Below are 22,608 nucleotides of genomic sequence, written 5' to 3'. Positions count from 1 at the left end.
ACGAGATGACGATGCTCATGTATACATGTAGGAGGCTGACCTACCTAGTCGGAGTCGGAGTCGTTGACGGAGGAGCGCAGCTTGGACAGCGTGCGGCGCGCGGCGGGGGTGTCGTCCTCCTCGTCGGACGAGATGACGATGCTCATGTATACATGTAGGAGGCTGACCTACCTAGTCGGAGTCGGAGTCGTTGACGGAGGAGCGCAGCTTGGACAGCGTGCGGCGCGCGGCGGGGGTGTCGTCCTCCTCGTCGGACGAGATGACGATGCGCTGGCGCGGCTTCACGCCCGTCGCGCCGCGCGTCATGCGCCGCGTGCCTTCGGGCGCTAGAAAAAAAACGATGTCGATATTAGTCTAAATATTGCCAAGGGTAATTATCCAAGGATCGAAAATAACTCTGTTCCCAATGTTGGTGATCTTTTTTGACAAATAAGGTCTGGTTAGCGGTTACCGTCAAATAAGGATGACTCACGCTACACCTGGCCGCGCCCGAGCCGAGGCGCCCCATTCGTAATTTTTTATGACGACTAATAGGTGATCACGTGATGCTTTCCATCGTGAGTCACCCTTAATGTAGAGTTAAATTGTCTTTCCTTTCCTTTCAGATTTTCATACATCAATTTTCATTATGATCGGGACAAAAATGACGAAATTCAAGATGGCGGCCATTTTTCCAAGTTTGTCTACGAATTCATGTTAAGAGACTCAATATCAATTTTCATCATAATTAGAGCCCTTAACCAGCCGTGTGTTCCAAGTTGAATTTAAGAACTACGCTCACTTGTTCTATAAGTAAAGTTTAAGACAATTTCGTCTCAGCTCAGTATCAGTACATTATGGGGTAACTATCTGGTTGTACAAAAATTACGTTTGGCAATTCAGTGACCAACGAACGAACCAGCTGTCGAACGAGGTGGCACGTATTTTTTTAGACATTACGTCTCTATTACAATTTACAAGGCGCAGATTTGCTCTTGATCTCAACATTCTTCTTGTCCTGCTTCTTATCAACCTTACCCTGTTTGACCATACCTTAATTCATGTATAAAACCACCTACCTAAGCCTGGCACTTTGAACCATTCCCTTCGGTATAAATACGACAGCAGAGTCGGTGTTGACCTTGGCCTCCTTCTTGTCCCGTTTTCCTGCCCCTGATCGACCGATTTTCTGCGACCTACTTAACTAATCGTAACTGAACTTACTTTGCTCTCCACCTCCGTCGCTGGACGCCGGTTTGCTCTTGACCTTGGCCTCCTTCTAGGCCTGTTCCTCGTGTTCCTTATCGTCTTTGGCCTATTTAAGTGCCACATGGAACCTACTTAACTAATCATAACAGAACTCACTTCGCTCTCCACCTCCGTCGCTGGACGCCGGTTTGCTTTTGACCTTGACCTCGTTCTTGACCTGTGTCTCGTGTTTCTTATCGTCTTTGACCTATTTGAGTACCACATGGAACCTACTTAACTAATCGTCGCTGGACGCCGGTTTGCTCTTGACCTTGACCTTTTTGCCCTATTTCTCGTGTTTCTTATCGTTTTGGACCTATTTGAGTACCACATGGAACCTACTTAACTAATCGTAACTGAACTCACTTTGCTCTCCACCTCCGTCGCTGGACGCCGGTTTGCTCTTGAACTGGGCCTCCTTCTTGGCCTGTTTCTTGTTTCTTATCGTCTTGGACCTATTTGAGTACCACATGGAACCTACTTAACTAATCGTAACTGAACTCACTTTGCTCTCCATCTCCGTCGCTGGACGCCGGTTTGCTCTTGACCTTGGTCTCCTTCTTGACCCGTTTCTCATGTTCCTTATCGTCTTTGACCTATTTGAGTACCACATGGAACCTACTTAACTAATCGTAACTGAACTCACTTTGCTCTCCATCTCCGTCGTTGGACACCGGTTTGCTCTTGACCTTGGCCTCCTTCTTGGCCTGCTTTTCTTGTTCCTTCTTGTCGACCTTGGCCTGTTTGAGTGCCTTGCACTTTTCCAGCGTGGGCTTGCCTTCGAGCCCCGCCGCGGTGAGTAGGTCCATCATTTTCCCGACGCGCTCCTTGTTCTTTGTGCAGCCTGCAAAAAAATCACGATGAGACTAAAGACAGAAGTCTTCGTACCTAAAGAACGTACATTTCATCTTAAAAATATGCTGTCGTAAACTTTTATATACTCCATTTGCGACAACTGTGAGACGGGGTCAGGTAAAGTTACACTGATTTATGGACTTTACTCTTACGAGACAATGAGATTAAGATTCAAAGTGGAATCCTCAAATTATGAGATTGCAATTGTATAATTTTAGAAGTGAAGTAGAGGGACATACTTTTCGGGAATGACAATGTATGGCTGAAATTTGTGATTAGTGATTAACAGCTCAAGTGATCTAAAATGTTACTGACCTTCGCCAAGCTTCTTTTACCCAAATTTGCAGGTCAGTGATACCGGGGTCTCGCAGTTAAGGGGGTACGGGCGGTTTGCCGCGGCGACCTGACCCCGGAGTCCCGGAGCCAGGGGTACAGGTGGATTTTTTTTATACTACGTCTGCTTCGCATCCTCGCTGAGCTCTGATAGCCTTACTCACTTGCAGGAACACAACACTGAGTAGGGTCTAGTGTTATTTCGCGAACTTTTAGGCCGTCCGAGGCCCTTCTTTAGGGACGCACATGATCATGATCAAGTACTAGTATAAACGTCCAATCTAAAACGTTACTGACCTTCGACAAGCTTCTTATAGTCAAATCGGATCCCGGCAGCTTTGCAGAACTTCTTCATGTCGGTGATGCCGGGCTCCCGCAGCTCGGGCGGCACGGGCGGCCGGCCGCGCCGCCCCGCGCCGGGCGCGCCCGCGCCCGCGCCGGCGCCGGGCGTGCGCGGCGCGGAGTTGCGGGAGCCTTTAGGCCGCCCGGGGCCTTTCTTTAGGGGTGCATCCTGGTAAAGAATAGTACATTGTGCAACGAGGGTGGTTTGATAGTGGACCCGAGTTTGCAATAGTCTTACCCCCGGAGTTACACACAATGTTCTTCATCACACTTTAAGCGAATAAATATATTTTATGCGAATTGATTCTTAAATACGGTGACATATCTAACATTCGTCCGCCATTTTGTAATTTCTTGACAAGTGAGGCATCGAAGGCACAGGCCTATTCGACATTCAGCCCCGATTGAAAATTATGTAAAAATATATTAAACGGCTGTTAAGTTAATCAAATTAAATTATTTTAAACATACTCAAAAATATTAAATAATAAACATTAGTATTTTAAAAGTAAAACTCATTTATGCTACTTGGTTTGTAAGAACAAGTGACATAATGAAAAAAAAAAACTATAACTCCCTAGGGATTTATCGTTTTTTTCTTTACAATCCATAACTCCCACGGGAACAAAATATGCCTTTATCAGCACACCGGCATGACATAAGATCTTTTTCGAGCAAGTGTGATGAAAAAATAATAACTAGCCGCGATCGCTGAGGTGCTGGTTCGAATCCGGCCTCCGTCACAGGTTTTAGAGACTTATTCTTTAGTATATCACATCTATTACAGTTTATAATTTGTGTGACTACTTAAAAAACATAAAACTAAATATTTAACTTGGTCCCAAAGTTGATAAATAATGAGTTATAGAACTAGTGGTTTAATCTCCCAGAATTTAAAATTTGCTAGTAAAAAAGAAAACCTAGACGTTAAAAGACTAGATTTACATTATTTTTGCTGTGAATCAGATACAATAACGAGTCAATCAGAAGTGAGAGCAGACTATTTTTAAGACAGCTGAACAAGAATGCGAATGTATGTTGCGGAGATTTGATTGTCAAACGTAAACTTTTCCGCTATGTTGGTAAGAAAGAAAGAACGTATTTGAATTGAAATGTTCGTTACCTCATCGCTGTCGTCGCTGTCGCTGCCCGACGAGCCCGAGGAGTCGTCCGACGACGACGAGTCCACCGTCGTCACCTGTAACAATAGTACATTACGATACAAGTGCGAAAAATAGGAAATTCGAAACGAGTGGCGATAAATTAAAACACGACCGAAGGGAGTGTTTTAAATCGACACGAGTTGCGAATTACCTATTCGCACATGTATCGTACAACGTTTTACAGTACATATGGCCCTTTAAATGTTCGACACAGTAACGTAATATGCTACTTCTCGCACTAGTGCTATAAAGTAGCCCCATATGTACTGTAAAATAACATTACGTAATACCTATGCATTAGAAATTGTAAGAGTGAAACTAGCGATAACGTTAACATTATCGCTAAGGTCTCGCGCTTATTTCACCAATTTGATTTTTGACGCCTGACACTGACAATCTCCTGTACATTCCTACTGTGTTATGAGCTCCTGGTACTTTAGAGTCAAACACTATACAACACTATAGAACGTAATACATCTAACATCATATTTAACTCCTAAGTTTGTCATTGAGATTTGCGATAGTGTGTGTCATTGTACTTCTGAGACTTGCTAGTGTGGCAGCTAAGGTCCGACCGAGATCTCGGTCTCGGTCTCGGTCTCGGCATTCTCGGCCAAAAATCGGGCCGAGATCTCGGTCTCGGCTCTCGGCCACAATGGGCCGAGATTCTTGCCGAGACCGAGACTAGGCAGTATGTTATCATTGGTGGATTTTTAATTTACCGCGCACGAGCGCCCGTTTAAAGCCACCCGTTGGTTGCTTCGCCCGCTTGGTGTGACGTTTTTGTGATTTTGATTGGTTTCGTACCCACATTTTAAGCCAATTACTTATCAAATACGGCGTTGGGATCGGATAGGCTCGGTTGCCAGTAATGACTTGTTCTTTGGTTCTTTTCGTTTTGTGGTCGTTGTAATTGCGGAAGAGTTAATAAATGAGTGTATATTGTTATTGACATTTTTGTGTATTTTTGTTTACGGGAAAAGGTAAAGCAGTAGGTAAGTACAAAACAATACCTGTGGCGGATTACTGTTGTGGAATATTGGACATAATTTCAGTTAGCGATCGAGCGCGCCAGCGACCGGTTATGTGTTATTGTTAACTTACGCGTTTAACTGCATAGTTGATTTGTGCTATTGAAATCTGAGCCGTATTCGCGACTTGTTACGGTTGAGTCCAGAATGTCGTCGTGTAATAAGTGTGGTGATAATTTTATTGGTGATGGTGATGTACCGTGCTCCTTTTGCGGAGGATACTATCACTATAGGTGCTCCGGAATGCTAGAAAACACTTATAAGAGGATGACAGCAGAGAAAAAAACCAATTGGAGGTGCATCCCATGCCGTCAGTCAGAAAATAACGACTCACTGTCTGAACTTGTGAAGGAGTTCAAAGGTTTTAAAGTGCAAATGCAAAAAATGCAGTGTGGGCTTGACCAAGCAAATCAGGGAATTGCTAATCTCGAGGGGAAGCTCGGCGTAATTGAAAGTCGACTAGACAATTTCGATGTGCGGCTTACCCTCACAGAGAGTAAAGTTGACCGCCTCCCATCTATTGAAGCCAATCTGAAACAGCTGGAGGCTGAGTTTGCTACTCTAAAATCGAATGAACGTGACAGAGACCAGTTTTGCCGGCTGAACAATGTCGAAATTAGTGGCGTTCCTCAAAAAGACAACGAGAATTTAATGTCGATTTTAAATAATATATGTTTGAAGGTTGGTTTTGGTCTGCTTGAAACTGATGTCGACTCAATACATCGCGTACGCCGCTTCCCGCTATCCGTAGGTAGCGGAAACCGTGCGGACCCGAGGCCCCCGGCGATCATCGTGCGTTTCTGCCAGCGACGGCGCAAGGACGAGCTGGTGGCGGCAGCGCGCGCGCGCCGCGGCCTCACCAGCGCCGATGCCGGTCTCCCGGGCCCGGCGCTTCCCATCTACGTGAACGAACATCTCACGGCTGTAAACAAGATACTACTTAGGCAGGCCCGGGATAGGAAAGCCGAGTTGAATTTCAGTTACCTATGGGTTAAGCAGTGCAAAATACTCATGCGAAAGAATGATAGTTCGAAAGTGTATGTCATAACTAGCGAAGCTGACCTAAAGAAATTAAAATGACTATTCAAGTTTGATAATTGGTATAGCAATAATTTTCTTTTTACATATTCAATGTTAGTGTTGATATGTGTTCATAAAAGTAATTACGTAAGTCGTGTACTAGACTATTTTTTACTTTGTATACCGTATGGGAAGGAAACTAGTTCAGAATTTCACAGGATCTCGTTTCTAGTTTTAAATTTAATACCTGAATTGACTCGTCTGAATAAAAATAATAAAGTAATATTTTCTTATTATTGTAATATATTATTCATCAAGAATAGATAATAGCATTTCAATCTATTATCAGAACGTGAGGGGATTGCGGACAAAATCTCATACTTTTTTATCTAGTGTAATTAATTCGAACTATGATCTAATTTGTTTATCTGAAACATGGCTGAACCCTGACTTTTTTAGTAGTGAGTATTTTGATAGCAGGTATGAGGTGTATAGACGGGATCGCGCGGGGCGAACCGCGCAGCGCGGAGGGGGTGTGCTTGTGGCGGTGCGGCGCGGTCTCAGTGTATCGCGCCGGGACGAGTGGTGCGCGGCGCAGCGGCACGAGGAGTTGTGGCTCACAGTGGAGCCGCGGGCCGCCGCCGGCGCCGCGCCCCACTCCCCGGGCGCCTCGCGTCGATCGGCCGGCCGACCGCGGGCGCATGGCCCGCTGTTGCATATTGCTTGTTGTTATTTTCCACATAATGATAGTCATATCAATTCCCTGCGTTGCTTTTTTGACAATGCGGCTAGGATAATGAATACCTACCCAGAAGATATTTTCGTTCTTATAGGTGATTTTAATGTATCTTATGCCTCATGGACCTTGTGTGCGGATTCAAATCGTCTCAATATTGAGACTAGGGCAGATCCAACTGCTATAGTTCTTTCCGATTTTATCGCTCTAACTGGTGTAAGCCAATATAACAATTGTTTTAATATAAACGCACGTGTGTTGGATTTGGTAATGGCCAATGTTGATTGCACGGTTGGTGCCTGCTCGTCACCGCTTACGCAGGAGGATCCGCAACACAAGGCGTTGAATATTTCACTAGCCTTAAACTTAATGAGTTATTTACCGCGCTTGTTACCTAATCAATGTACTAGACCCATCTTTCACCGCGGCAACTATGACCTTATTCGCAAGGAGTTATCTGAAACCGATTGGTCGTGTTTGAATAATATGAATGTTGAGGATTCAGTTACGTATTTTTATTCGGTTCTTAGAACACTTATTTTCAGTCATATTCCACACAAATGCGTTAATAGTAATACTGGATACCCTCCTTGGTTTTCTCGTGCACTAATAAAAGTTCGCAAACAGAAACTATCAGCCCATAAAAGGTGGAAAATATATGGTAATCCGCTAGATAGGGCGGAATTTAATTTATTAAGAAAAAGGGAGCACAAACTAGCCAACGAATGCTATAATAATTTTATTTCATTAGCTGAGGATAGGATACGTAGCGATCCTACTTATTTTTGGTCGTTTATGAAGTCAAAATTCCCTAGTAATTGCGTACCCGACCAAATGTCTTACCTTGGTGAATTTTCTAAAGATGGTAACACAATTAGTAATTTTTTTAATAGATATTTTAACTCTGTGTTTGTTACTGATTCTTCTGTCTTACCAGATTATTTGTATGTAGCTAATAACTCCCTGATTGATCTTAATTGCGTTGAAATCTCCGAGGATTGCGTCTTTAAGTTTTTAGAAAGAGTAGACATTAAGAAGGGTAGTGGTGCTGATTTGATTCACCCCCTTTTCATTAAAATGTGCGCCCGTGAATTGGCAGTGCCTTTAGCTCAAATTTTTATTAAGTCCTTAGCTCATGGTCACTTTCCCTCCTCTTGGAAAAAAGCCTTGATAACACCAATTTACAAAAGTGGCGATGCGCACCTGGTAACTAATTACAGGCCCATTAGTAAATTAAACATATTTGCGAAAATCTTTGAAAAAATCGTTTACAACAAAATTACTTCTGCCTTCTCTCAGCACATTGCGCCTAACCAACATGGTTTTTGTCAAGGTCGTAGCGTTGATACAAATCTCCTGACCTTTACCGATTTTATTATCAATGGGATATCTTCTGGCTGTCAGGTGGACGTCGTGTATACTGACTTTTCGAAATGTTTTGACAAAATTAACCACAATAACTTAATAAAGAAACTCTTTGAGCTCGGTATACACGGCGACCTTCTTAGATGGATAAAGTCTTACCTGTCCAATCGCAGTCAGGCGGTTGCCTTGAAGGGTTATACTTCTTGCTTTCTTCCTATACCTTCCGGAGTACCCCAAGGATCACATCTTGGTCCTTTACTGTTTATTTTATATGTCAATGACATGGCAAACTGTTTTAGGAACTCTGAGCACCTCGTCTATGCAGATGACACAAAAATATACAAAGCTGTGTCCTCAGAAGCAGATTGCCATGCATTACAGCAGGATTTAGATAACTTTTTCCTCTACTGTTCAGATAATCATCTTTTGTTAAATACTGATAAATGTCTCGTAATCAGCTTTAATCGTAAAAATGATCCGTTAGTTTTCAATTACACCTTAGCTGGAAAAAATATAGCCCGGGTATCGTCCGTTAGAGACTTAGGTGTTACTTTAGACTCAGAATTAAATTTTAATTTACATATTGATAATATATGTAAGCGAGCTTATAAGAAGTTAGGGATGATTCTCAGGATCGGACAGCCCTTCAGGCGCCCCAATACTTATAAACTATTATTCTATTCCTTTGTTAGGAGTATACTTGAATTTGGTTCTGTTGTTTGGACGCCTCAATACCAAGTCCATATTGATCGTCTGGAAAGGATCCAAAATATTTTTTTAAAATCACTCTGTTACAGAACGGGTAATTATTTTGAACGTACTTCGTTAGCAGCGAAGCATTTTTGTGTTCCTTCCCTTGATAACCGAAGACACTATTTAGATATAATGTTCTTGTTTAAAATTCTTAAAGGAGCGATTAAATGTCCGAATCTTTTAGAATTAGTCACTTTCAGTTGTCCGCACCACCCCCTACGTCCTAGATCTCTATTTTATATCAGCTTTGCCCGCAAGAATTACTCTCGGCACACTTTTTTCAGACGAGTCCCTAGTTATTATAATAAGTACCTACTTGATATTGATCCTTTTCACACTTCATTGTCTAGTCTCAAAATGATACTTAGACGTAAATTGTTTTAGTTCAAGTACATATTTCATATAATTAAATATAATACAATGTACACAATGTGTAAATGTAACTTTCCGGTTGTCCTAATACCTACCAAATATTAGTAAAAAAAAAAAAAAAAATACAACATATCCGATAATTAATGAAACAGACAGTAATGTCAAACCTGTTTATTGTATTTTTTTTCTCCTCTGAAGACTAGTAAATAGAATTTAAGTATGGCTCATGATTTCATGATTTCATTTTCTTTATGCTGTTGGTATGTATGTTAACATTATGTACTTAATAATGAACCTCCAGGTCTATGATTCTTAATTATGTTAAGTACTCTACATTGTACTTCAAATCCATTTGTATATGTGACTGTTTGTGTTCTAAATAAATGAAAAAAAAAAAAATAATAATAATTTCATGCTAACTTTGCGGATGCTTCTATGCAATTTTGACGAAACTCGCGGTGTGGTTTTTCAGACATAAGTTGATTTTCATTTAATATGGCTTAGCTTAGTAGCAGGTCCCTAACTGACCAGTTAAACGACGAGCATTGTCACAATTTAACGGACCATAACGCTGAAAAATTACGTTTTTTGGGTAACAATATATAACTTTTTTAATTCTGATTATTGTTACTGTACCTCTTTTTGTGCACATCCGTAGTAGAAAAACCGGCCAAGTGTCGGGCAACGCATAATGGAGGGTTCCGTACCTTCATACAATACAAAAAGCCAGACAAGCAAAAGAGCGAATGTTCGTGGCACTTCCTTCATTTTAATAAGAAGATATTCAAAATCATTTTCCTGAAAAAGTATTTATTACAGCTTAATTATTTACCTTACTAAGATGCGACTTACATTAAATAATACACCTTCATTCCATATATCGTTATAAAATATATCGTTTAGTTTTCGAGTAAAATGGTTGTGACATACGGACAGACACAGACAGACGGCAATGGCGAAACTATAAGGGTTTTTGCCATTTTGGCTACGGAACCCTAAAAATACTATTTATTTAATAGCGCTACGAAGTGGCCATGAAACCTTTTTCTGATAAATCATCGAATTTCGACTATTAAAACATTTTGATTGCAAAAATCGTTTTTTTCTTCTATTTTATAAATTCTCGGTCTCGGTCTCGGTCTCGGCCGAGAATACCATTGAATCTCGGTCTCGGTCTCGTTCTCGGCCGAGACAGAAAATGCGTTCTCGGTCGGACCTTAGTGGCAGCTTACCTATCGCGATCTGTGCCGTCTGTGCCGCTCGCGCTCCGCGTTGGCGTCGTAATAGTTGAACAGGACTCCTACTGTGTCATGAGCTCCTGGTACTTTGGAGTCAAGCTATAGCATCAATACTGAGCGCATCATATATGTATGCGCGAAGCACGTATAGCGTAATTGCTCTAATAAGCGCGATGTACTAGCTCTAGCTCTGTCGCTCTTAATTACATTGAGATTTGCGATCGTGTGTCCTTGTACGTCTGAGAGTTGCTAATGTGGCAACTTACCTCATTGGAGATGAGCCCTCTCGCCTGCAACTTGGCAGCCGCCAGTTTGGCCGCGGCGGCCTTCTGCGCGGCGATCTGCGCCGCCTGCGCCACCAGCCGCTGGCGCTCCGCCTTCCGTTGTAATAGTTGAACAGAACTCCTACTGTGTTATGAGCTCTTGGTACTTTGGAGGCAAGATATAGCATCACACTGAGCGCGATGCATCTAACTCCTAACTATAAGTATATCGTAATCGCTTTAATGAGCACGATATAAACTAGCTCTAGCTCTGTCACTAATTATATGCGCGAAACACATTTATCTAAGTTTGACATTGAGATTTGCGATAGTGTGTCATTGTACGTCTGAAAGTTGCTAATGTGGCCACTTACCTCATTGGAGATGAGCCCTCTCGCCTGCAACTTGGCAGCCGCCAGTTTGGCCGCGGCGGCCTTCTGCGCGGCGATCTGAACCGCCTGCGCCGCCAGCCGCTCGCGCTCCGCGTTCCGTTGTAATAGTTGAACAGGACTCCTACTGCGTTATGAGCTCCTGGTACTTTGGAGGCAAGATGTAGCATCACACTGAGCGCGATGCATGATATGCGCGAAACGCATATAGCCAAAGTTTGACATTGAGATTTGCGATAGTGTGTCATTGTACGTCTGAGATTTGCTAGTGTGGAAACTTACCTCATTGGAGATGAGCCCTCTCGCCTGCAACTTGGCAGCCGCCAGTTTGGCCGCGGCGGCCTTCTGCGCGGCGATCTGCGCCGCCTGCGCCGCCAGCCGCTCGCGCTCCGCGTTGGCGTCGTAGTAGTTGAACAGGACCTCCGTGGACACGGGCACGTCGCCGAAGTACACCTCGTTGGGGATGTGGGAGGAGTCTAGGCAGTCGTCGCTCCATCGCCTGTGGGCAATGGTTTAGGTTTTAGTGCTTGGGAAAACTGTCAATTCAGTGCTGTTATGTAATTTTTAGAGGCAGTAGCCAAAATGCGGAAACGGAACTTTTACTCGAAAACTGTAAGGTACTTGTGATGAAATTCTGAATGCTATTTGGGTGGTATGCCGCAATGTCTTACTGTAAGTGCACGGCCTCAGTGGGGAGCGTCGAGCTTTCGAGGGATTTCATGAGAGTACACCGAGGCTGCTCGCATTTGTTCAATGCGAGGCGCCTGACCGTGGGGCATACCTTCGGAACTGTATCCCGGAGAAGTCCTTCCGGAAGGGTCGCACGGCGTACTGGTAGCCCTGCGGGCGCGGGCGCGGCGCCGGCAGCGGGGCGCGGGGCGCGGCGCCGCGCGGGGGCGGGGCGGCGCCGGGGGCGCGCGGCGCGGGGGCGCCGGGGGGCTTCGGCTTGTTGGTGGAGCCTTTCGGACGCCCGCGTTTCTTCGGCTGGAGATACAGCGTGATTCAACTTATTATATGGTCAACGTGTTCACACTTTTGATATACTGGCCTATCAGTATGGTGTTTCTACAATAGCATCATATATCTATAGTCGGCTATACAAACGTACACAAAAATTTGTGAGCTACAAACACCAGGACATAATGGTACGTTGTGTATTAAGGGCTGTGAAGAAGAATTTACGAACAAGTGTTAATTAAGCCCGAAGCCCGATGGCTAGAAAGATGAATAGATGGGAAGAAAATAAAAAGTGCTTAAAGCAATATTAATCGTAATATGTTTAAGCAGTTTTTATTTTATTTATTGAATTATGTCTTAAGTTGCTGAAACTAACTATAAGGGACTCGGTTTTTTTTATTGAAAAGGAATAAAATAACCATTACTCAGTGAAATTGTAAAAAAGACACATTTAAAGGTACGACTTATGGTGCGACTCTATCCGTCCATTCGTCTGTCTGCCTATCTGTCACATGGCTTAATATCTCGAGAACCACTTAAGCTATCGATTTGAAATTTGGAATAGTTAGCTAGCCCAGACACATTGAAAGTATTTTTTTTATTAGCTATAGAAAATGCCCAATATGAAGAGGGGGCAAAATTTAAAAGTCTAATGACTAGGTCAAGTGGAGTATCATTTGAAAGAGCTTAAATTGCACAGTCCAAAACACTTGTTTAATTTTTTTTCATAGAGAAACAAAATTGATTTATGAAAGATAATGTGAAAAAAAATACCGATCCCCAATAATTAAATTCTGACATAATATTAACATACTCACCATAACTATAACTTTAAATTTTACTTGATAAATATAATCAACCTCTTGCTTGGTAACTTTTTTATTAAAAAAAAACCTTTCCGAATTCAGTTTGCAATTTAACCAACGTTACGTGTGTTTATTACACTTGAAATTTCTATGAGATTACATTAAATACACCTTTTTTTCAAATAAAAGAACAATTTTTGAAATCAGTTCCCATGATAGAGAATTATCCTCGAAAAACCAACATAATCAAAAGTGCTGTACACAATTACACTTAGCATAGGTACTTCTGTTCTTTCGTCTTTCGCCTTTATAGTAGTTACACGAGATAATTCAAAGTTAGTACGGAACCCTCGGTGCGCGAATAAAACGAACTCGGACTTGATCGTCAAACGAGCAGGCGGATCACTTGATGGTAAGCGATTACCGCCGCCCATGGCCACCCGCAACACCAGAGGGGTTGCTAATGCGTTGCCGGCCTTTAAGATGGAGTACGATCTTTTCTTGAAGGTTTGAGGGTCGTATCGGTCCGGAAATACCGCTGGCGAGGCGACAGTTCATTCCACAGTTTAGGTGTGCGAGGCAGGATGTTGCTGGAGAAACGCACAGTTGAGGACTGCCAACCATCTAAGTGGTGAAGGTGGAAATGTCGCGTACACTGTACTTTGTATATTCGCAATGTAACTTTGAAATGTATCTCCGAGAACAAATTAGACAAGACTTGCGAAGCCAAATTTGGTTTTGAAAATACGATCACATGGTGCGCAATAAAGCTGGCCAGCTCGGTTGTAGGTATAGGTATACGCTTTGGTCGTCTCGCTTAGCATCCAGGTCTTCCGCGCCGCTGCTCATATTAATAAATAATAATAAATATTAATAATAAATATTATAGGACATTATTACACAAATTGACTAAGTCCCACAGTAAGCTCAATAAGGCTTGTGTTGAGGGTACTTAGACAACGATATATATAATATATAAATATTTATAAATACTTAAATACATAGAAAACACCCATGACTCAGGAACAAATATCCATGCTCATCACACGAATACATGCCCTTACCAGGATTTGAACCCGGGACCATCAGCTTCGTAGGCAGGGTCACTGCCCACTAGGCCAAGCCGGTCGCCGGTCGCCGGTTGCTCTACTCTTTTATGAACAGATGCGCGCTATTCCGTTCTACGCATCGCAAGTTTCTCCCAGTCATCAATCAAAATAACTCAATCTCTAGCATTGGACGAAGCGCATATTTCTCGTAAAACTAAGGCCATGACTGGACCGGTGGCGCAGCAAGCAAGATGGCGGACGGGAACTACCGCCATCGCCCCTGTGGTGCAATAGTATTTTATACAATCGTGGTATAATAGTTTCTCAGTCGAGCACCGTGTTTAGGCAACGAAGCTTGCTGAGTTGCCTAAGTAAGGTACGAGATTGGAAAGCTCGTTTATATCACTATTGTATACAATACTTTTTCTACGAGTCAGCTAAAATCTTCTTCTTCCTCGCGTTGTCCCGGCATTTTGCCACGGCTCATGGGAGCCTGGGGTCCGCTTGACAACTAATCCCAAGATTTGGCGTAGGCACTAGTTTTTACGAAAGCGACTGCCATCTGACCTTCCAACCCAGAGGGTAAACTAGGCCTTGTTAGGAATAGTCCGGTTTCCTCACGATGTTTTCCTTCACCGAAAAGCGACTGGTAAATATCAAATGATATTTCGTACATAAGTTCCGAAAAACCCATTGGTACGAGCCGGGGTTTGAACCCGCGACCTCCGGATTGCAAGTCGCACGCTCTTACCGCTAGGCCACCAGCGCTTCACGAGTCAGCTAAAATAATACTTTTTTACTATAAAACCTAAATAATTCGTGAAAATTGATAAGTATCTCAGTAGACAAAAATGTAGACATAAACGCGTTACTCCCACCCGGCGTCTTACTACAGCGTATCGAAATGAATCTTATAGTTGAGTTGGGAGCCCATACATGAAAAGTACGCAATTATAGTTGGGTATACGAAATCTTAATTCAACCATTACAGTCGACGACTAGAAAAAATACTTTTACCCTTGTCTTTTATTTAACCTGGTGGTTCGTAAAAGATTGCCTAGGAAGCTTATTTTTTACATGTTCATGCGGAAAGCTAACGTTCTTGTAACACTGTGATACAACCGGCTGACGATTTTTTTAATTCACAATAGCATCTAGACTATCATCTGACAAAGTATCCAACGGGAGGCGATGACTATTTTTTTTCTTTGGCTGTGTTTCGGTTCGGCTGCCATTCCTCAACCCACCTACGGAGCGGCAGCTGACGTCCACGAGGGTTCATCATACATAGCCATTAACCACTATACGAGTTATCGCCCGGGAGGTGATTGGTCATGGTAATGTTCCTGGCTCGCGGTCTATTTGGTATAGCCATTAGGGACATCATTATTGGCATATGTTTGGTATTAAGTACTAAAGTAGGCTAAGATCAACTAACACTAGTTGGACCATTTGTTGTCTTTATACACTGTGTTTTTTTAATTTCCGTTAATTTCAAGGGTGCATTCCTGAGCTTAAATTAAGTAACTTTCTCAAAGACACCGGTATTCTAATTAACTCCATTTCCGAGATAATCAATATTTTATTTTTATCTTATAAAGCCCTTACGAGTGTGTACACTTACCTTAGGGCCTGTTCACATATTGATTAGTGTTTAGTACAAGTTAATACATTTGCTACTAAACGTAAGTACTATCTAGGACGATCGATGTTTGAAATGACATTGACATGTCAGTTTTCAATTGTTTGGTTGAGATAAATGTAATGCCCGTGCAACAACAACGATATATGCAACATTTAATTACTTTTTATAAAAAAAAAAATGTTAAAAAAAATATTTTTTTTAATTTTTTTTTTTTAATTAACTATGTCATGTAGTACGTAAACGTACTTACCCATACCCCGAAGTTAACGGATTTCAATAAAAACACGGTGTAGAATAATAATAAATAAATAAGTACCTAGTGAAAATGGATAGAGGAATCCTTTGCACGGCAACGAAATAAAGTAAAAGTCTTGAAAAATAAAGAACAAAGAAAGCAATACATAAGTAAAACGGAATAAAAATAAAATAACAAAATAAAAAACCGATAAACTTACACTCACCTCCAGGCCGGGGGTAGAGGCCTTCCCTGGAGTCCCTGGTTTGGGCAGCTCCGGACTGCTGAAGGGTTTTCGGTCCTCCTCACTGCAAATAAGTACATCATTTTACAAAAACAATGAAATGACAGGGATGAATGTATTTTTGGAAATACACAGGTATTTATAGTCCGTTTTTTGCATTAGAAAGAAGGTAAGCGTATTTGTGGTGTCTTTTTATTGAAAAATAAGTCACGGCAAATATGTACCAATTATAAATCATGTACGATCTTTTGCATTATTTTGCTTGGCTAAAAAAAACGAATCTTCTTCTTCTTCCTAGCGTTGTCCCGGCATTTTTGCCACTGCTCATCGGAGCCTGGGGTCCGCTTGACAACTAATCCCCAGAATTGGCGTAGGCACTAGTTTTTACGAAAGCGACTGCCATCTGACGTTCCAACTGTAGAGGGTAAACTAGCCTTATTGGGATTAGTCCGGTTTCCTTCACCGAAAAGCGACTGGTAAATATAAAATATATATTTATATTATATTATATATTTCTAACATATGTTCCGAAAAACTCATTGGTCGATACTAGCCGGGGTTTGAACCCGCGACGTCCGGATTGCAAGTCGCACGCTCTTACCGCTGGGCCACCAGCGCTTCCGTTACAAATTAATTCTCTTATTAATATTAATTAATATATATTATATTAATTACATTAGGCTTACCTCTTGTCTGCTATCTTGACCTCGGAGCGCTGAACGTCGCCGCCCTCGGCCGAGCCTTCCGGCTTGCATGCTTCTGTTACAAAAATATATCACATCATTGTTTACAGTACATATGGTGCTACTTTACCGCACTAGTGCGAAAATTAGCATATTACGTTACTGTGTCGAACATTTAAAGAGCTATAAGTACTGTAAACCGTTGTACGATACATGTGCGAATAGGTAATTCGCAACTCGTGACGATTTTATCGCCACTCGTTTCGAATTTCCTATTTTTCGCAGTTGTATCGTAATGTACTATTACAGTACATATGGTGCTACTTTACCGCACTGGTGCGATAATTAGCACGTTACGCAACTATGTCGAAAATTTAAAGGTCCATATGTACAGTCAGCGTCAAATACTTCGTAGCAGTCAAAGTAGCCAAATAGTTCGGTACACCATATTTTTAGTATGGTGTACCGAACTATTTGGCCACTTTGACTGCTACGAAGTATTTGACGCTGACTGTACTGTAAAACGTTGTACGATACATGTTCGAATAAGTAATTCGCAACTCGTGTCGATTTAAAACACTCCCTTTGTACGTGTTTTAATTTATCACCACTCGTTTCGAACTTCCTATTTTTCGCACTTGTATCGTAAATAACTATTGTGTGAAGAACTAAGGTTGTTGATTTGTAATATGGCTGTGGTATAAAAAAAAATCTGTACTCTAAGGCCTCGTAGGTTCGTGCTCTTCTCACGTATACGTCCTTAAACTACGTCCACAAGAGAGGTACACTGAGAATGACATCTCGCTGGCACATCAGAGGGCACTGTGAATGACAGGTATGGTGACAGTTTATGAAAATGTTCTTCTAAAAACCGAGTCAAAAATAACGGTTATACGAACGAAACCGAAATTAAAAGGTTTCGCGCCAAATCCATGATGACGGTTTGGAAATTTAACCAGTTTCCGAGCCTTGCATGTGTTTGAAAAAAAAAAAATTGATATCATTATCGATCAAATAAATTATAGTATGAAAAGTAACTTATAGTATTATAATTTAAATCAAGTACCTGCAGGTTTATCTCCGGGTTTACCGTCAACTCCAATAATGCTAGGCTGACCGTCATCTGAAAACAAGCATTAAGTGACTTGTTGCACATAAAATGGTTCATACAAATAAAAAAAAAGCAAAAAAAAAATATTTTACCTTTCTTTTGCTCAACTGGTTTGGACGCATCCAACAATAACGATTTTTGGGACACATCTGAAACAATGAAATAGTTATTTGTTTTACCGCTCGTGCTAATATTGATACCTGAGCAAGCGAAAGATTACTAAACTGAACCACTTGCATCGCTCGTGGTTCAAAAAATGGAATCTTGAGCGTTGCGAGGGTTTTGTTTTTGCGCTATATCGTTTGTTTTATAAGCTGGAGCTATATAAAGTAATACAGGCATAGATATAACTTATGTCATTGTATGCGCAAAGTTTCATTACAATCCAACGCGTAGTTTTAAAATGAGAACGAAACTCCCGTTTGGATGGGAAGGTGAATGGTGAATGGGAATCTTGTATATTGTACGAAGTGACGCAAAATAGTAAGGAAACGCGATAGCTCAGTGGGGACTTACCATGGGGCTTGTCGACATCGGGCCTGTGTGCCAGATCGTCAGGCTTGAAGATGTCCGTCTTGATCTTAATCTTCGGCTGATCCAGGTCTCCACCCTAGAAACAACATCATAATATAAGTAGTTAGTTACATAGTTTCTTAAGGATTTACCTATTGTTACTAACATATTTAATTTTAATTTTTATCTTAATTTATATTGTATTTTAATGTATGGAATTTATTTTCTGAATTAAAATTATTGAATAAGTAGAGGTGAAAGATAGAGTAGAATGCTCTGATATTAGAAAAAGGCCAGAAGTAATTGATGCTCTTCACTCAAGAGCATGAAATGGAGATGGGCAAGACGAGAGGTGAACAGTAAAGATGACCAAATGGATAGAGGCTCAAGGCTCTAGAAACAGAGAACATCCACTAACCAAGGTGGCCTAATGGCTCCTGTACACGATGGACCATCATACTGGCCCACTAAGAGTTGACTTTTTAGTATTTCTTGTTATAGTGGCAACAGAAATACATCATCTGTGAAAATTTCAACTGTCTAGACGAAATGAGATACAGCCTGGTGACAGACGGACAGACGGACTGACAACGGAGTCTTAGTAATAGGATCCTGTCCCGTTTTACCCTTTGTTTATGGAACCCTAAAACAACTTAAATTTCAAACGATCATCAAAAGTCTAACTTGGGGTAACATTAGGAAAGATTCTCTTCTGAAGTGACAAATTAAATCATATTTTTTAGTGTGTATACTAGTTATGATTTAATATGTGTTCAAAACGTAAAAGTTTAAATGTTACATTGAGACAGATTTACCATCATTTCACTCTCCGGATGCGGTCTCTTATGCACATCCTGCGGCTCGAGCTTGATCTCCGGCTTCAGTTGTTTGATGTCAAGCGGTTTCTGAGCGTCCAGCGGCGGCAGCAGGTGCGGCTGCGGCGCCCAGGCGGCTTTGTGCACCAGTTCTGGGGCGTAGCCTTGAACTGTGGGGACAGGTTACATTATAATCTCATTCTTCTCAAATTTATGATGATTTTGCCAATATCAAAAGTGTGCTCATATTGATGACTGTTCGACAGTTTGCTTTTGATAAAATGATAGCTGTACTATACAAATAGCGTCAGTGGATTGCCAGGTGTTGACTATACTGTTTCTTTAGGTATTGAAATAAAAGTAAACAAAATCTACCCTCAAATGGGTCCTTAAGCCAGTTGAAGGTAGACGAAAACATTACATGATCAAATAATGTAAGTTAAAGTCAGGTCGTTCAGTGACAATTCCAGGCGGTTTTGTATTTGGTTGGTTAACACTGTCATTGTCAGGCCAAAACTCAAGTCCACCGCTGAATGCCGGCGTAAATATAAACATCTATATAAGACTCCCCCGTGGAGTCCAAACGCGCACTCGGCGAATAAACACTGCTGCACGCCAAGAACTCCGCTGGGGAGTTCATTTATTTCTATGCCGTATGCCGACGACTCCTCTAGGGAGTCCAGAGCTGTCACAAAGGACAAAATTGCCAACGCCATGCATTTTTAGTTGCATAGTGAGCATAAATACATATTATATTAGGGAGGTATGTCGGATACCTACCTACTCTAAACTTTATTTACTAGGCTAGCTATTAGTATAAAGCTGCGTACGAATTTGAACTAAAAATCGCATTTTTGTAATCCTAAAAAACGAGGTATAGTGACAACCCTGAAAAATCGTAAGTTTCGTAAGAACTCGCTAGAGGAGTCGGATGGCATGGCCTTTAGTCAATAATTGTATAGTACAAACTCCCCTCGGGAGTCGCGTGGCATGTGAACAAAGTTTTCGAGAACTCCCTAGTGGAGTTCTTGGCAGTGAAAGTTTTAACCAATAAATGTTATAACTACCCGAAAATGTACAAATTGTTGTGTGTACAGTGGCGAGTTAAGGGGTTAGTCGCCCATCATTTGAGTAGAAATAACCATCCAGGAAATGTCAGGATTTTTAAGTTGATGTCTGGACTATTGTCAGGATATTCCATTTTATCTGATGTTAACACTAGTTTAATTTTTTTTTCTTTATTTGAATTTAGTTGTAGCACATAAATTGAGAGACTGCTCTAATTTAGCACACTTCAGCATCACATATTCAAGATTTTTATCATAGTTTTAATTTAGGTGAATGGCCTTATCTTTTGTGGGAAACATTAGCTAATAGCATTAAAATTTTATAAGGTAAATTTTTATGATAAATTCCATGATAAGTTCCTTCCAATTTTAATTATTTGTATACTAGATTAATTAATGAAAAATATTATCAGTGTTCAATTAAAATCAAAATATTTAAAATAAAATCAGCTATTAACAGAAAATGTCACAAAAAATTTTCTTGTCACTTGTTGCCATGGTAACATTCTCCTGGGTCACTCATTACAACCTGATTTTAAGGCATTTAAATTCATCATCACACTTTTAGTGGCAGGCTTAGCACTTTCCAAAAAGGACCATCTATCAAGGGTGTTTGAATGTGGTGTACAATTTCTTCTAACAAACTAAACTGCTATGTTCCCCTGGCTGATGGGACAAAATTATAACAAGAAATGTGACCGAAACTGGCAAAACATCCCACTTTGTCACTTGCCATAACTATGCCTTGACAGGTTATTCATATAAAGATACAAGCTAATCTCGTCCTTATGGCAAGCGACAAAGTTGACCCTAATTTTATGAGAAAGAAAACAATAGTTGCATTGCAAATTCTTGTGCTTTTACTTTGACAGGAAGGTTCTTAATTATTTTTAATATTGTATCAAGTTTAATGAACACTTCCACACTCCCCCATGTGCAGAGTGTGCATGGAAGAAGAGGAAACAACAATACACATTGTCCTAGATTGCAAACAGGTTGAAGGATACAGGAACAAATATCTAGGGACTCCGTGCACACTAAAGCTGCTAAGAGAGGCAGTTAGCAACCTGAAAACTTTGCTAGGCTTCGTGGAGGAGCTGGCTTGGTTAGAGTAGCGCTACCTTGTTTCACGCAAAATAGTCACAATGGTTGTAGATTCGCTGATAATGCCCAGAAGCACTAACTCACTATCGCCCCCACCGCGGTTCCTATGCCAGTTCACCAATGCAAGCTCCTGACAACACTCCTCGGTACAGACAGAGTGAAACATGTCAAGAGTTTTTCGACTTAAAATACGCGAGTGGTTACTCGTTTTTTAATATATTTAATTAGACACTTGACACTTGCACTATTAGCCAATACAAGTTGTATTCAACCAAATTAATTAAAAAAAATGAATTGAAAAAATAATAAACAAATTTGATTACTTACATGACTTACCCATGTGAGACTGCGGCATATGCAGCTGAGCCTGTGGCTGCTGAGGAGGAAAACTTTGATGGTGCGGGTAATTCTGATGGGCTGGGGGGGCATATGACAGGTTCTGAGGGGCATAGCCCCCGGGCGGTGGCGGCCCGTACGCTGCAAAAGCGTCTGGGGGCGGGTAGTGCGTGTTGTACGCTCCAGCGTACGGTTGGTATGGAATCTGATGACCATTATCTACAACAACACATATTTACTCAGACTTCTCCCTTATAGAGACATTTTTGAACATTAATAGGGTGATATAAGTGTTCTATAATGCATACCCATGTAATTAAGCGGCAATCCGTTCCCCTGCACCACACCGTGGCCCGGCTCCCCGTCCATACGCAACCGCTTCTGGTTCATGGCTCTTTCGGCTTCATAATTCATCTTCGTAACTAAAATAACAAACAACACTTAAATGCACATCCCCCGACAACACTACCGCACATTTTATCCGCGATATTGTTACAAAATAAGACTAATTAGATAGTTTCGCGATCGCCGTGACAGACGCCAACCGGACGCCAGCACTAAACACAGGTTATACGCTGGGCCAAAGCAAACACAAGCGTACCTTTGTTGGTTTCAGATTGTTATTGATTTTAGTTAATAGAACCACCTCGAGCCTTCCCCGCGATAGTTTGGTGCATAATAGAGCACAATATTAAGTCAAAATAACTGTTGCATACAAAATATGCATGGAATTATCAGCTTATTGACAGTAAAATTAGAAAAAAACACAAGTGAAGCGGAGGTCGTGTATTTTTTTTCTCATTCTTTGATTTTTTTTCTTTAATGGTAATACTAGGCGTCTTTTTCTGGCGGGTTCCACCACACCACACGAGTGGTTGTGAAGCGGTTATCGTAATCGATTTTTAGTATTACCAACAGTGAAAGCAATTAAAATCACAAATATTAATTTAAAGCGA

General features: G+C 41.3%; 1 protein-coding gene across 1 annotated transcript; it reads right to left on the bottom strand.

Annotated features, from left to right (window-relative positions):
* LOC133529381 (protein enabled-like) lies at window positions 1-22,485 on the bottom strand. Its single transcript, XM_061867086.1, has 16 exons — window positions 22,254-22,485; window positions 21,961-22,074; window positions 21,653-21,871; window positions 19,146-19,315; window positions 18,334-18,427; window positions 17,910-17,966; window positions 17,773-17,829; window positions 16,710-16,782; window positions 16,006-16,087; window positions 11,869-12,071; window positions 11,370-11,586; window positions 7,991-7,996; window positions 3,881-3,955; window positions 2,713-2,926; window positions 1,874-2,071; window positions 1-326 (listed from the first exon to the last, which is right to left on the bottom strand). Exons 2-16 carry the CDS (start codon window positions 22,064-22,066, stop codon window positions 172-174), a joined length of 1,926 nt encoding a protein of 641 aa, XP_061723070.1. The 5' UTR covers window positions 22,067-22,074; window positions 22,254-22,485; the 3' UTR covers window positions 1-171.
* Between the last annotated feature and the right edge of the window lie 123 nt (window positions 22,486-22,608).

Source organism: Cydia pomonella, chromosome 20 (genome assembly GCF_033807575.1).
Source record: "Cydia pomonella isolate Wapato2018A chromosome 20, ilCydPomo1, whole genome shotgun sequence".
Lineage (NCBI taxonomy): Eukaryota > Metazoa > Arthropoda > Insecta > Lepidoptera > Tortricidae > Cydia > Cydia pomonella.
This window is presented reverse-complemented; position numbering and strand designations above follow the sequence as displayed.